Source organism: Balaenoptera borealis (genome assembly GCF_965194805.1).
Source record: "Balaenoptera borealis genome assembly, chromosome: 14".
Taxonomy (NCBI): domain Eukaryota; kingdom Metazoa; phylum Chordata; class Mammalia; order Artiodactyla; family Balaenopteridae; genus Balaenoptera; species Balaenoptera borealis.
The window spans coordinates 53683270-53695577 of NC_138875.1; the positions used below are offsets into that span (position 1 = coordinate 53683270).

General features: G+C 35.7%; 1 protein-coding gene across 3 annotated transcripts in view; it reads left to right on the top strand.

The window, feature by feature from the left end:
• The window catches only part of ROCK1 (Rho associated coiled-coil containing protein kinase 1), a 139195-nt gene that overhangs the window by 87859 nt on the left and 39028 nt on the right, over window positions 1-12308 (top strand). For all 3 annotated transcript variants that reach the window (XM_082353488.1, XM_082353489.1, XM_082353490.1), the window contains 4 exons: window positions 683-731; window positions 5327-5462; window positions 7448-7539; window positions 7638-7884. In XM_082353488.1, coding sequence (XP_082209614.1) covers window positions 683-731; window positions 5327-5462; window positions 7448-7539; window positions 7638-7884 — 524 coding nt within the window. The remainder of the gene's footprint in view (window positions 1-682; window positions 732-5326; window positions 5463-7447; window positions 7540-7637; window positions 7885-12308) is intronic.

The window sequence follows — 12308 nt, forward strand, 5'->3', positions numbered from 1 at the left end:
ACTGCTATATATATGCCACCTTTCCCGTCATTTACTTACTCTTATATTAAAGGTTAAATGGTTAATCTTTGTTTAGTAGCGAGTATTGCATGAGGGAATTCAGGGATCCTTAATCTAGAATCCATAGACCTCTCCTAAAGCATCCATGGATGGAAATCGAGGTCCTTAAACTTGGGTGACAAACGTGAATCTTTTCTGTAACCTTTAGCTGAAATTCAGCATTTTCTTTAATTATGAACACAGTGAATAATCCACAGTTATTAGCAGTAGCTGTGAATTTTTTATTACCAATAGAAATCACAAATATTATCTCAGAATGCAGTTATTTATCTCTAAATACCATTTATGCTCATTACTACTTTAAAATTACTGCTGCTAGATCTTATTTAATATATTAATAAAATGCATATATTAATGAATCATACTTTTTTAAAAAAGTTTATGACTGTATTTCAGTATAATTTTGGTTTCTTTTAATCCTATGTATTTTATTTTATGCTTTTAAAATATTATTCTGAGAAAATGCCATAGGCTTCACCAGACTGACTGCCAAAGGGATCCACAGCACACACAAGAAAGGTTAAGAAATCTTAGCTAAATGGAAAAGTAAGGAATGTGGTGTTTCACCCCAAGCTATAAAAAGTAAATATATCTATAATCTGTATTGCTTTTGCTTTTACAGAACTTCAAACATAAAACTCGACAAGATAATGAAAGAATTGGATGAAGAGGTACTTTTTGTTTTCTAATCAGAAGTTTTCCTTTTTGAGACTTTTCCCCTCTTTCAGATTGTTTTCTGAGAAAATTACATTTGAACTTTATAGGTTGCAATACAGAACAGGACCAAAGAATTATGATGAAAGCCTCACTTTGGAGCTGCAGGTTCAAGTGAAATTAGATTATACTTTAGTTTCTTTTGTGTGGTTTTATTCTAGAACCATGTTGAAATTTTAGTACATAAATTTCAGTTCAGTGGTTCTTAATAGTTGAAAGGTGAGAAAGGAGCAACAGATCAGAAATTGAATCTGGAACTGTAGCAGAAAGAGATAGACAAATTCAACTATTAAGAACCACTGAACTGGGCTTCCCTGGTGGCGCAGTGGTTGAGAATCTGCCTGCCAATGCAGGGGACACGGGTTCGAGCCCTGGTCTGGGAAGATCCCACATGCCGCGGAGCAACTAGGCCCGTGAGCCACAACTACTGAGCCTGCGCATCTGGAGCCTGTGCTCCGCAACAAGAGAGCCCGCGATAGTGAGAGGCCCGCGCACCGCGATGAAGAGTGGCCCCCGCTTGCCGCAACTAGACAAAGCCCTCGCACAGAAACGAAGACCCAACATAGCAATCAATCAATCTTTAAAAAAAAAAAAAAAAAGAACCACTGAACTGAAATTTATGTACTAAAATTTCAACATGGTTCTAGAATATGGGTAAACACACTACACTCTCACTCTCCTTCTCCTCTTAAGTTCTTTTATGTTAGAGTTGACAGTTGAAGCAGAAATGACAGCATTGTCTAATGTGGTTCTCCATGTATATAGAAGAAATTTTTAAGACAATTATAAATGGGTGTAAAGGGAGGTAAGGTTTTACACTTTAGTCAAACTGGTAATATGCCAACACTAGTAATATAATGTAATACCTAGAGCAGCCACTGATAAAAATTATACAAAGAGATACACTTAAAAACACTAGTAAATCAAATAGAATTCCAAAAAATGTTCAAGTAACCTACAGAAAGACAAGAAAGAAAACATGGGACAAAACAAAATGGGAGGCTTAACTCTAACATATCAGTAATTATATTAAGTGTAAATTAAATGCAACATCAATTAAGATAGATTGTCAGAGTAGATTTTTTAAAATTACCTACCTGTATGCTGTCCACCAGAAACTCTCTTCAAATGTAACAATATAGCCAAGTTAAAAGTAAGAAGATGGAAAAATACAGCATGTAAGCATTAGCAAAAAGAAGGTAGCAATGGCAATATTGATATCAGGTAAAGTAGACTTTAGGACAAAGAAAATTACCAGGGGCAGAGGGACATTGCAGAATGACAAAAATGTCAATCCTCTGAGAAGATGTAACTTTCCTAAATTTGTATTCATCAAACAGAAGAGCTACAAAATTTGTGAAGCAAAAGCTGATAAAACTGAAAGGAGAAGTAGACAAATCTGCGATTACTGTTGGAGACTTTTTAAATACCATTCTCTAGACAGAGGATCAGCAAACATATAGGAGAACTCAGCCACACCATCAGCCAATAGGATCTATTCAACATTTGTAGAACCCTCCACCCAGCAATAGCAAAGGACACATGTTTTTCAAGCACTAAAGAAACACACACCAAGATAGACCACATCCTAAGCAAACTTCTCCAGATTTCAAAGAATTAAAATCATACAGAGTGTGTTCTCTGACCAAAATGTGACCAAACCAGAATGAATAACAGAAAAGTATTAGGCAAATCTACAAACACGTGGAAACTAAACAACACAGTTCTAAATAATCCATAGGTCAAAGAGTCTCAAGGGGAATGAAAAAATACTTTGGAATGTTAATTATATCTCATAAAGTTATTTTTCAAAGTTTTGGATCTTCATCTTTTAAAAATATTTGAACAATGAAAATGAAAATAAAACATCAAAATTTGTGGGATGCAGCTAACATAGTGCTCTAAGGGAAATGTAAACACTAAATGTTTACATTAGAAAAGACGAGAAGTCTCAAATCAGTTATCTAAGCTCCTACCTCAGGAACCTAGAAAAAGACGAGCAAAATAAACCCAAAGCAAGGAGAAGGAAGGAAAAATAAAGAGCAGAAATCAGTGGAATTGAAAACAGAAAAATAATAGAGAAAATCAGTGATAATAAAAACCCAGCTGTTTGGAAAGATCAACAAAATGGACCAACCTCTAGCAAGATTGTCAAAGGAAAGAAAGGACACAAATGATCAGTATCAGGAATAAAACAGGGCATATTCCTACAGACTCTACAGATATTAAAAAAAAAAAATTCTTAAGGGAATACTATAAACAGTTCCAAACAAGTAAGTGTAATATTTAGGTGAAACGGACTAATTCCTCCAGAAATACAAACTGCCGCAACTCACACAATGTGAAATACATTATTTGAATAGCCCTATATAACTATTAAAGTGAATTCATAATTTAAAAGCTCCCCCAAAAATTAATCTTCAGGACAGATGGCTTTACTAGAGAGTTCTACCCAGTGTTTTTTTAAGATTTTTTTTTTTTTGATGTGGACCATTTTTTAAAGTCTTTATTGAATTTGTTACAATATTGCTTCTGTTTTATGTTTTTGTTTTTTGGCCCCAAGGCATGTGGGATCTTAGCTCCCTGACTAGGGATCAAACCCCGCACTCCCTGCATTGGAAGGGGATGTCTTAACCACTGGACCGCCAGGGAAGTCCCTACCAAGTGTTTTAAGAAGAATTAACACCAATTCTACACTCTCTCTTCTAGAAAATATAAAAGAAGGGAACATTCCCCAGTGAATTTTATGAGGCTAGAATTACCAAGATACCAAAATCTAGCAAAGACAGTACTACAAAGAAAACTATGGATCAGTATCCCTCAATCATGGCCCGCTGATTTTTGACCAAGGTGCAAAAGCAATTCAGTGGAGGAAGGATAGTCTTTTTAGCAAGTGGTGCTGGAGCAATTAGGTATTCATAGGCCAAGATATGGACCTCAACCTCAGTCTCACATCTTATGCAAATATTAACTTAAAACAGACCATAGATTTAAATAGGGACATAAAAAATATAAAACTTCTAGGGAAAAAACAGGGGAAAGTCCTTGGGACCTGCAGCTTGGTGAAGAGTTACACATTACACCACAACTATGATCCATATAAGGAAAAAAATTCAATAACTTGGACTTCATCAAAACTTTCTCTGTGAAAGACCCTGATAAGAGGATGAAGACGCTGTAGACAGGGAAAATGAACTGTTGTTACACACAGCAACTTGGATCGATCTCAAGGATATTTTGTTGAATGTAAAAAGCTAATCTCAAAAGGTCCATACTGTATGATTCCATTAATATAACATTTTCAAAATGGCAAAATTATGCAGATGGAGGACCTCCTGTTATTGGTTGCCAGGGATATAGGTGGTGGGAGAAGTGAGGGATGCATGTAGCTATAAGTAGTGGCTGGAAGGAGATCATTGTGCTGATGGAACAGTTCTGTGTCTTGATTGTGGTGGTGGTTACATGAATCTACACATGAGATAAAATGACATCGAACTACACATGCTTTATACCAATATCAATTTCCTGATTTTGTTATTGTACCATTGTTAATAATGTAACTATTAGGGGAAACTGACTGGTAGGGTACATGTACTGTCTTTGCAACTTCTGAAATGTAGAATTTTAAATTTCAAAATTTCAAAATGAAAATATGAAAGTTAGAATGATAAAATCTTACAATTGGAAAGATTTTGGATGATCTCTGTCAAATTTTACTAAATCTCTCTGACAGCATCTTACTTAAAAGATGGATTTCACTTAAAAATGGAAAAGCCCAGAAAAGCACGCACTATAAAGGAGGTTTGTCCAGTGTGGAGTCTTAAAGATAAAAATGAAGCATCAAAAGCAGAATATGCTGATAGTGGTAGCTCAGAAACAGAAGATACATTTTTTTAAGTTGTGGAATTTGGAGTATTTTTTTCTTTAACCCTCCCCTCCCCTTAGTTTCATTTTCTAAAATAAATATTTCTTTCATTACTTTTGAATATGCATTAGTAGGTACATACATAGAACATCTTAGGAAAGGTAAGTTGTTACAGAGATAGGGAGGGGATTAAGGGAGACCTCATACAGGGACTGGTGAACTTACTACAAACACTCTAATCTTTGGTATCATTTGAGTTTTACACCATTTAATTATCAAATATGTAGTTATTATCTGATGCCTTTTATATTTCATGTCTTAAAATTTAGGATTGTAAATAAACCAAAATATTGGTAATATAATACAATGTGTTCATCTTAATGTGTTCGAATACAATGTGTTCGACCTTCAGTCTGACAAGATTCATAGGGTTTTTTATATTCAGGAATTTTTTAAAAATCTCTGAAAATTTTGTATGTCTAGTTAAAATAAGGGGATTCTCACTGTTTTCTTCTAAGGCAAGCTAATTCTACTATTAGAAAGTTGTTGTTGTTAGGAAGTATTATCTGATTTTGAAACCAAAATATCTATCTTAAGTAATTGTGTACTTTATTAAAAAATAACAGAGTATTCCCTTGAATAAATGAGGAGTATTAATTGTAGTGGTAACTTTTCTCATAATTTCAGGGGAATCAAAGAAGAAACCTAGAATCTACAGTGTCTCAGATTGAGAAGGAGAAAATGTTGCTACAGCATAGAATTAATGAGTACCAAAGAAAAGCAGAACAGGAAAATGAGAAGAGGAGGAATGTAGAAAATGAAGGTAAATTGTTACTTCCTTTGAAAAACACTGGAATTTCTAACACTATCTTGAGGTCTTCATCTTGAGGTGGTCTTAAATTTAGTGCCTGTTATATATTTTTGAAGCCACAGTCCTAAGACACCTCAAGAGCTAAATACCCATGTCCCAAAATTTATGTATAACATACTAAATTCAGTAGTAATATTTTAGCTAGAGTAGTGATTTTTATCCTTGTGTGTATATTGGAATTTCTTGGGAAACTTCAAAGAAAATTAATGCCTAAACTTCAGAAATTCTAATTTAATTGATCTAGACACGTGGACTGGGCATTGGTATTTTTAATAAGCTCTCTAGGCACTCCTAACAAGTAGCCACATTTTAGAACAACAAGACTAGAATTTTTGATATTAGTGTTACAAATTTAAAATAGCTTTCTACATCCTTTGATCCAGTGATTTCACTTCTAGAAATTTATTTCACATACACTTGTGCACATGCATACTGATATAGAAACAAAGCTATTCATTTTAGAATTGTTTAAAATGGCAAAAATTATAAACAATGTAAATGTAATCAAGTGGTATAATAAATTTTAGTATATATGGTAGAATACTATGCATTTTATAAAAAAATAAAGTATCTCTTGGGCTTCCCTGGTAGCGCAGTGGTTAAGAATCTGCCTGCCAATGCAGGGGACATGGGTTCAAGCCCTGGTCTGGGAAGATCCCACATGCTGCGGAGCAACTAAGCCCGTGAGCCACAACTACTGAGCCCACATGCCACAACTACTGAAGCCCACGCTCCTAGAGCCTGTGCTCCGCAACAAGAGAAGCCACCGCAATGAGAAGCCCATGCACCGCAACGAAGAGTAGCCCAACTAGAGAAAAGCCCTCGCACAACAATGAAGACCCAACGCAGCAAAAAATAAATAAATAAATTAATTAATTAATTTTAAAAAAAGAATTTAAAAATAATTTTTTAAAAAGAATAAAGTATCTCTTTATAAACTGTTATAAAAGAATCTCTAAAATGTATCTTCACCAAAAAAAGTACAGATTGTTTAAAACAAGATTGCTTATCTATATATGTTTAAGTGTGTGTGTGTGTGTGTGTATATATAGATATGCATGTGAAAACATATATTTGTGTTTTTATATATTAGGGTATGGATACACAGACTATCTTAGGAAGGATATGCAAGAAATTAGTAATAGTTGTTGCTGGGGAGGAGAGCCAGAGGGGCTGGGAGACGACGTGGAGGGAGAAAGACTCATGCTATACTATACACCATTTGGTACCTTTTGAATTTTGAAGCATTTTATTTATTTAGTTAGTTACATCTTTATTGGAGTATAATTGCTTTACAGTGTTGTGTTTCTGCTGTATAATAAAGTGGATCAGCTATATGTATACATATATCCCCATCCCCTGTCCCCCGTGAGCCTCCTTCCCACCCTCCCTATACCATCCCTCTAGGTCGTCACAAAACATCGAGCTGATCTCCCTGTGCTATGCTGCTGCTTCCCACTAGCCATCCATTTTACATTTGTCAGTGTATATATGTCAATGCTACTCTCTTCCTTCGTCCCAGCTCCCCCCTGCCACCCCACCCTGTATCCTCAAGTCCATTCTGTATGTCTGCGTCTTTATTCCTTCCCTGCCACTAGTTGAACCATTTTAAAAATAATTGAACTAATCAAAGATTTGTACTATTCAAAAATAGATAATATTAAAATTAGCTTTATATCATTTCACTAATAGATTAACCTTTATGAAAGGAATAAAAGAATTTAAAATATTACAGCAGTGGAAACAAATCTGTTTTTGCATTCTGTACTATAAAACAGTGCTCTACTTTTTTGATACATTTAAAATGTAGGTACTTCCAAGATGGAATATGGACCTAATATAGCTGACTTTTATGGCCTAAGACCAAATTTCATTTTTTAAAAGGGATTTATATGTTTTCTCTATGAAAACTTACGTATTATTCCTTCATTTTCTAGTTTCTACATTAAAGGATCAGTTGGAAGACTTAAAGAAAGTCAGTCAGAATTCACACCTTGCTAATGAGAAGCTGGCACAATTACAAAAGCAGGTAAGTTTTTGGAGTGAGGTTTTTTTTTTTTTTTAAATCAAAATAAGTTTGACTGTGTTTTGGTAAAAAACTATTTTCTTGCTCTCTTTTTTAATTAGCTAGAAGAAGCCAACGACTTACTTAGGACAGAATCAGACACAGCTGTAAGATTAAGGAAGAGTCACACCGAGATGAGCAAATCAATTACTCAGCTAGAGTCCCTGAATAGAGAATTGCAGGAGAGAAGCAGAATTTTGGAGAATTCCAAGTCACAGATGGACAAGGATTATTACCAGCTGCAAGCTGTATTAGAAGCTGAACGAAGAGACAGAGGTCATGATTCTGAGATGATTGGAGACCTACAAGGTAATATTTTTTCTTACTCTGGTAAAATAGACATAAAATTTACTGTTTTAGCCATTTTTAAGTATACAGTTCAGTGGCATAAAATACATTCACATTGTCATGCAACCATCACTACTGTCCATCTCCAGAACTTTTTTCATCATTCCAAACTAAAAAAATCTATACCCATTAAACAGTAACTCCCCATTTCCCACTCTCCCCAGCCCCTGGTAACCACCATTCTACTTTATGTCTCTATGAATTTGACTACCTCATAGAAGTTATTATTTGTCCTTTTGTGTCTGTCTTATTCCAGTTAGCTTAATGTCTTCAAGATTCATCCATGTGTGGCATGTGTCAGAATTTCTTTCCTCTTCAAGGTTGTATACTGTTCCATTGTATTTATACCATATATACCACATTTTGTTTATCTGTCTATCAATGGAAGGTAATTTTTTAAATTTATATTTTATTTTTAATTGTAGCTAAAAACATAAAATTTACCATCTTAATTTTTAAGTATGTAAGGTAATATATTTTTGATCATATTGTCCTCATAAAGAAAATGACCTTGGCCCCCATACACTGTTGGTGGGAATGTAAATTGGTGCAGCCACTATGGAAATTGCCAAGATAGGGAAGCAACCTAAATGTCCATCAACAGACGAAAGGATAAAGAAGATGTGGTATATATATACTACAGAATATACTACTCAGCCATTAAAAAAAGAATGAAATTTTCCCATATGTAGCAACATGGATGGACTTGGAGAGCATTATGCTAAGTGAAATAAGTCAGAGAAAGACAAATACTGTATATCACTTATATGTGGAATCTAAAAAGTACAGCAAACTAGTGAATATAACAGAAAAGCGGGCTCACAGATATAGAGAACAAACTAGTGGTTACCAGTGGGGGGAGGGGCAATTAAAAGGTACAAACTATTAGGTATAAAATAAGCTACAAGGATATATTGTACAACCTGGGGAATATAGCCAGTATTTTATAATAGCTGTAAATGGAGTATAACCTTTAAAAATTATGAATCACTGCATAGTACACCTGTAATTTATATAATATTGTACATCAACTATACTTCAATGAAAAAGAAAGAAAATGACCTTGCTAATACTGAAAATGGTTAGCATTCTTTCTGTTTCAGGATAATTTGTATCAAATTGTAATTTCTTCACTCTCTCAGGCACCCTTGTGATGGAGGTAATGTGGATATTTCCAATTTTACAGCCAGTTACTGAAAAGTTAATTTTTAATTAATGTATTTTTTGGCTGCGTTGGGCCTTTGTTGCTGTGTGCGAGCTTTCTCTAGTTGCAGCGAGCGGGGGCTACTCTTTGTTGCAGTGCACGGGCTTCTCATTGCAGTGGCTTCTCTTGTGGAGCACTGGCTCTAGGCACGCGGGCTTCAGTAGTTGCGGCACGTGGGCTAAGTAGTTGTGGCTCGTGGGCTCTAAAGCACAGGCTCAGTAGTTGTGGCGTATGGGCTTAGTTGCTCTGCGACATGTGGGATCTTCCCAGAGCAGGGATTGAACCCGTGTCCCCTGCATTGGCAGGCAGATTCTTAACCACTGCGCCACCAGGGAAGTCCCTGAAAACTTAATTTTTAAAAGTGCCCGGGGCTTCCCTGGTGGCGCAGTGGTTGAGAATCTGCCTGCCAATGCAGGGGACACGGGTTCGAGCCCTGGTCTGGGAAGATCCCACATGCCGCGGAGCAGCTGGGCCCCGTGCGCCACAATTACTGAGCCTGAGCGTCTGGAGCCTGTGCTCCGCAACAAGAGAGGCCGCGATAGTGAGAGGCCCGCGCACCGTGATGAAGAGTGGCCCCCGCTTGCCACAACTAGAGAAAGCCCTCGCGCAGAAACGAAGACCCAACACAGCCATAAATAAATAAATTAATTAATTAAAAGTGCCCAATTCACAAAAGTCTTACTCAAAGTGGAACTAACCAGGCAGAGAAGATTATCACTGTTAAAACCTGGGAATTCCTCACGCATTGTTGGTAGAAATAGAAATTAAACTGCAGAAAGGGAATCCCATTGCAAATAAAGAATTCGGTACTCGGAAAGGTTAGGACTAGAGATATCAGCAGCCTTTGTGGTCTAAAAGTTTCCTTTTAGACTCACAAACTGGTCATGGTAATAAAATCATTTTGTTTTCAACAAGATTCCTGGCTTCCACTTCTCACATTTTTTTCTGTTTCTGTCAGCAACAGCATCCATACTACCTAATCAAAACAGATATGCATGGAAGTTGCCAGATCTTTCAGAGAAAAGTAGGGGGTGGGATAGTCCATTTTAACCTAAGTCACAGGATGTGAACATAGTTTGGGGTCTCATGGGGCTTGATGATTAGCTGTAATTCTGTGGAGAGAGGTCGGGGTCAGTTTTTGGACTTTGGAAACAGAAATTAGGATCTCCCATTGGTTCTTAACTGAGGAGTGTTCTGCAATCTTATTTCTCAGGGACTAGGCTTAAAATAGATCTGAATATAACCAAGAAAGTATCCTCATTATATGTATTAGAAAAGCCTCATACTCCACTTCCTTAAATTGCTTCTCTAGGCCTCTTCATATACAGCTTATTAGCTGTGTGCAGGTCACTTCTGCTTTATTTATAAACCAAGAAGATTAGGTGACCCCTATAAATTCTTTCAATTCTAAAATTCTTTAAGTCTGTGATTTTCCAGATAACGCTGAGCTTGAAGTGCTTGCTTTCAAGGATGAGACCGTCAACAATGGTCATTGTTGTGTTCATCAACAATGGGTTTAACTGACTCTGTTTTTTAGATATTGGTGAAGTTAAGGAAGATTCATAGCATGACCTTTTGTTGATGTTTATCCTTTTTCAATGCTTTAAGGTTTATTTTTTAATTTAAATGTGAATCAAAGTTCACACACATTAAAAAGCACAAAACTTATATGAGCCTCAACATGCAAGGTGCATTGTGGTAAAACATGCATACATGCACACGTAAAATTTTTACGTTGATTTTTTATGGTTTAAAACATTTCAGATCCCTCAGGTATAAATTTCTTATAGTTTGGGAGGCTAGCCTTGTGGCACAGTAACAATTGTTTCCTAGTTGAATGCTCTCCATGTACAGTATTGAGCAGAAGCTTCTTCATGTGTATGGGAAATGACTTCCCAAGTATAATTGGATAGTATATACTTTAGGTTTTGTGGGCCACATACGGTCTCTGTTACATATTCTTATTTTTTGCTTTTTTACAACCCTTTAAAAATGAAAAAAACATTCTTAGCTTCATGTCTATAGAGAAATAGGCTGAGGGAATAGTATATCATAGTGTAATGCACTTTTGTTTTTAACTGTTACATGGGCATTTGGAAATTGTGTAAGTTTTTTACTTGGCATGTTTTTGGATTTGACTTTTGGAAGAAAAACAGTAGATCCATTTTCTAATCTAACCAGTTTTCTAAGACTCCATTTATTCTTTGTGTCTTTGATTTGCCAAATTTTTAAACGTATTTTAAAAGTTAACACTATGACTGTAGTCTTTTTTCTCATAGCCCCCTTGTATTTCTAACAGCTTTTTTTAAATATTATTTTATTGAGGTGAAATTCATATAACATAAAGTTAACCATTTAAAAGTGTACAATTCAGTGGCATTCAGTACATTCACAGTGTTGTAAAACCACCTGTCTATCTAGTTCCAAAACATTTTCATTAACCCAGAAGAAAACCTTGTACCCATTAAGTTTTCCTTCCTTATATGCCCCTCTACCTAGCCCCTAGCAACCACCAATCTGTTTTATATTTCTGAATTTACTTGTTCTGGATATTTCATATAAATGACATCATACAATATGTGACCTTTTGTATCAGGCTTCTTTCACTTAGCATATTTTTAAGATTGATGTTGTACCATGTATCAGTACTTCATTCATTTATGGCTAATCTGTTGTATGTATACACCACATTTTGTTTAGCTGTTCATCTGTTGATGGACATTTGAGTTGTTTCCACCTTTTGGCTATTGTGAATAACACTGCTATGAAATTCATGTACAAGTATTTTTTGGAATACTTGTTTTCAGATCTTTTGGATATCTAGGTGTAGAATTGCTGGATCATGTGCTAATGCTGTGTTTAACTTTTGAGGCACTTCCAGACTATTTTCCACAATGGCTGCATCATTTCATGTTCCCACCAGCATTGTACAAGGGTTTCAGTTTTTCCACATCCTTGCCAGTACTTGATATTTAACTCTTTTTGGTTATAACCACCCTAGTGGGTATGAAGTGGTGTCCCACTGTGGGTTTGACTTTAATTTACCTAATGAGTAATGAGATTGAGCATCTTTTCATATGCTTATTGGCCATTTGTATATCCTTTTTGGAAAAATGTCTGCTCATGTCCTTTGTCCATTTTTTAATTGGGTCTTTTGTCTTTTCGTTGTTGACTTTTAAGA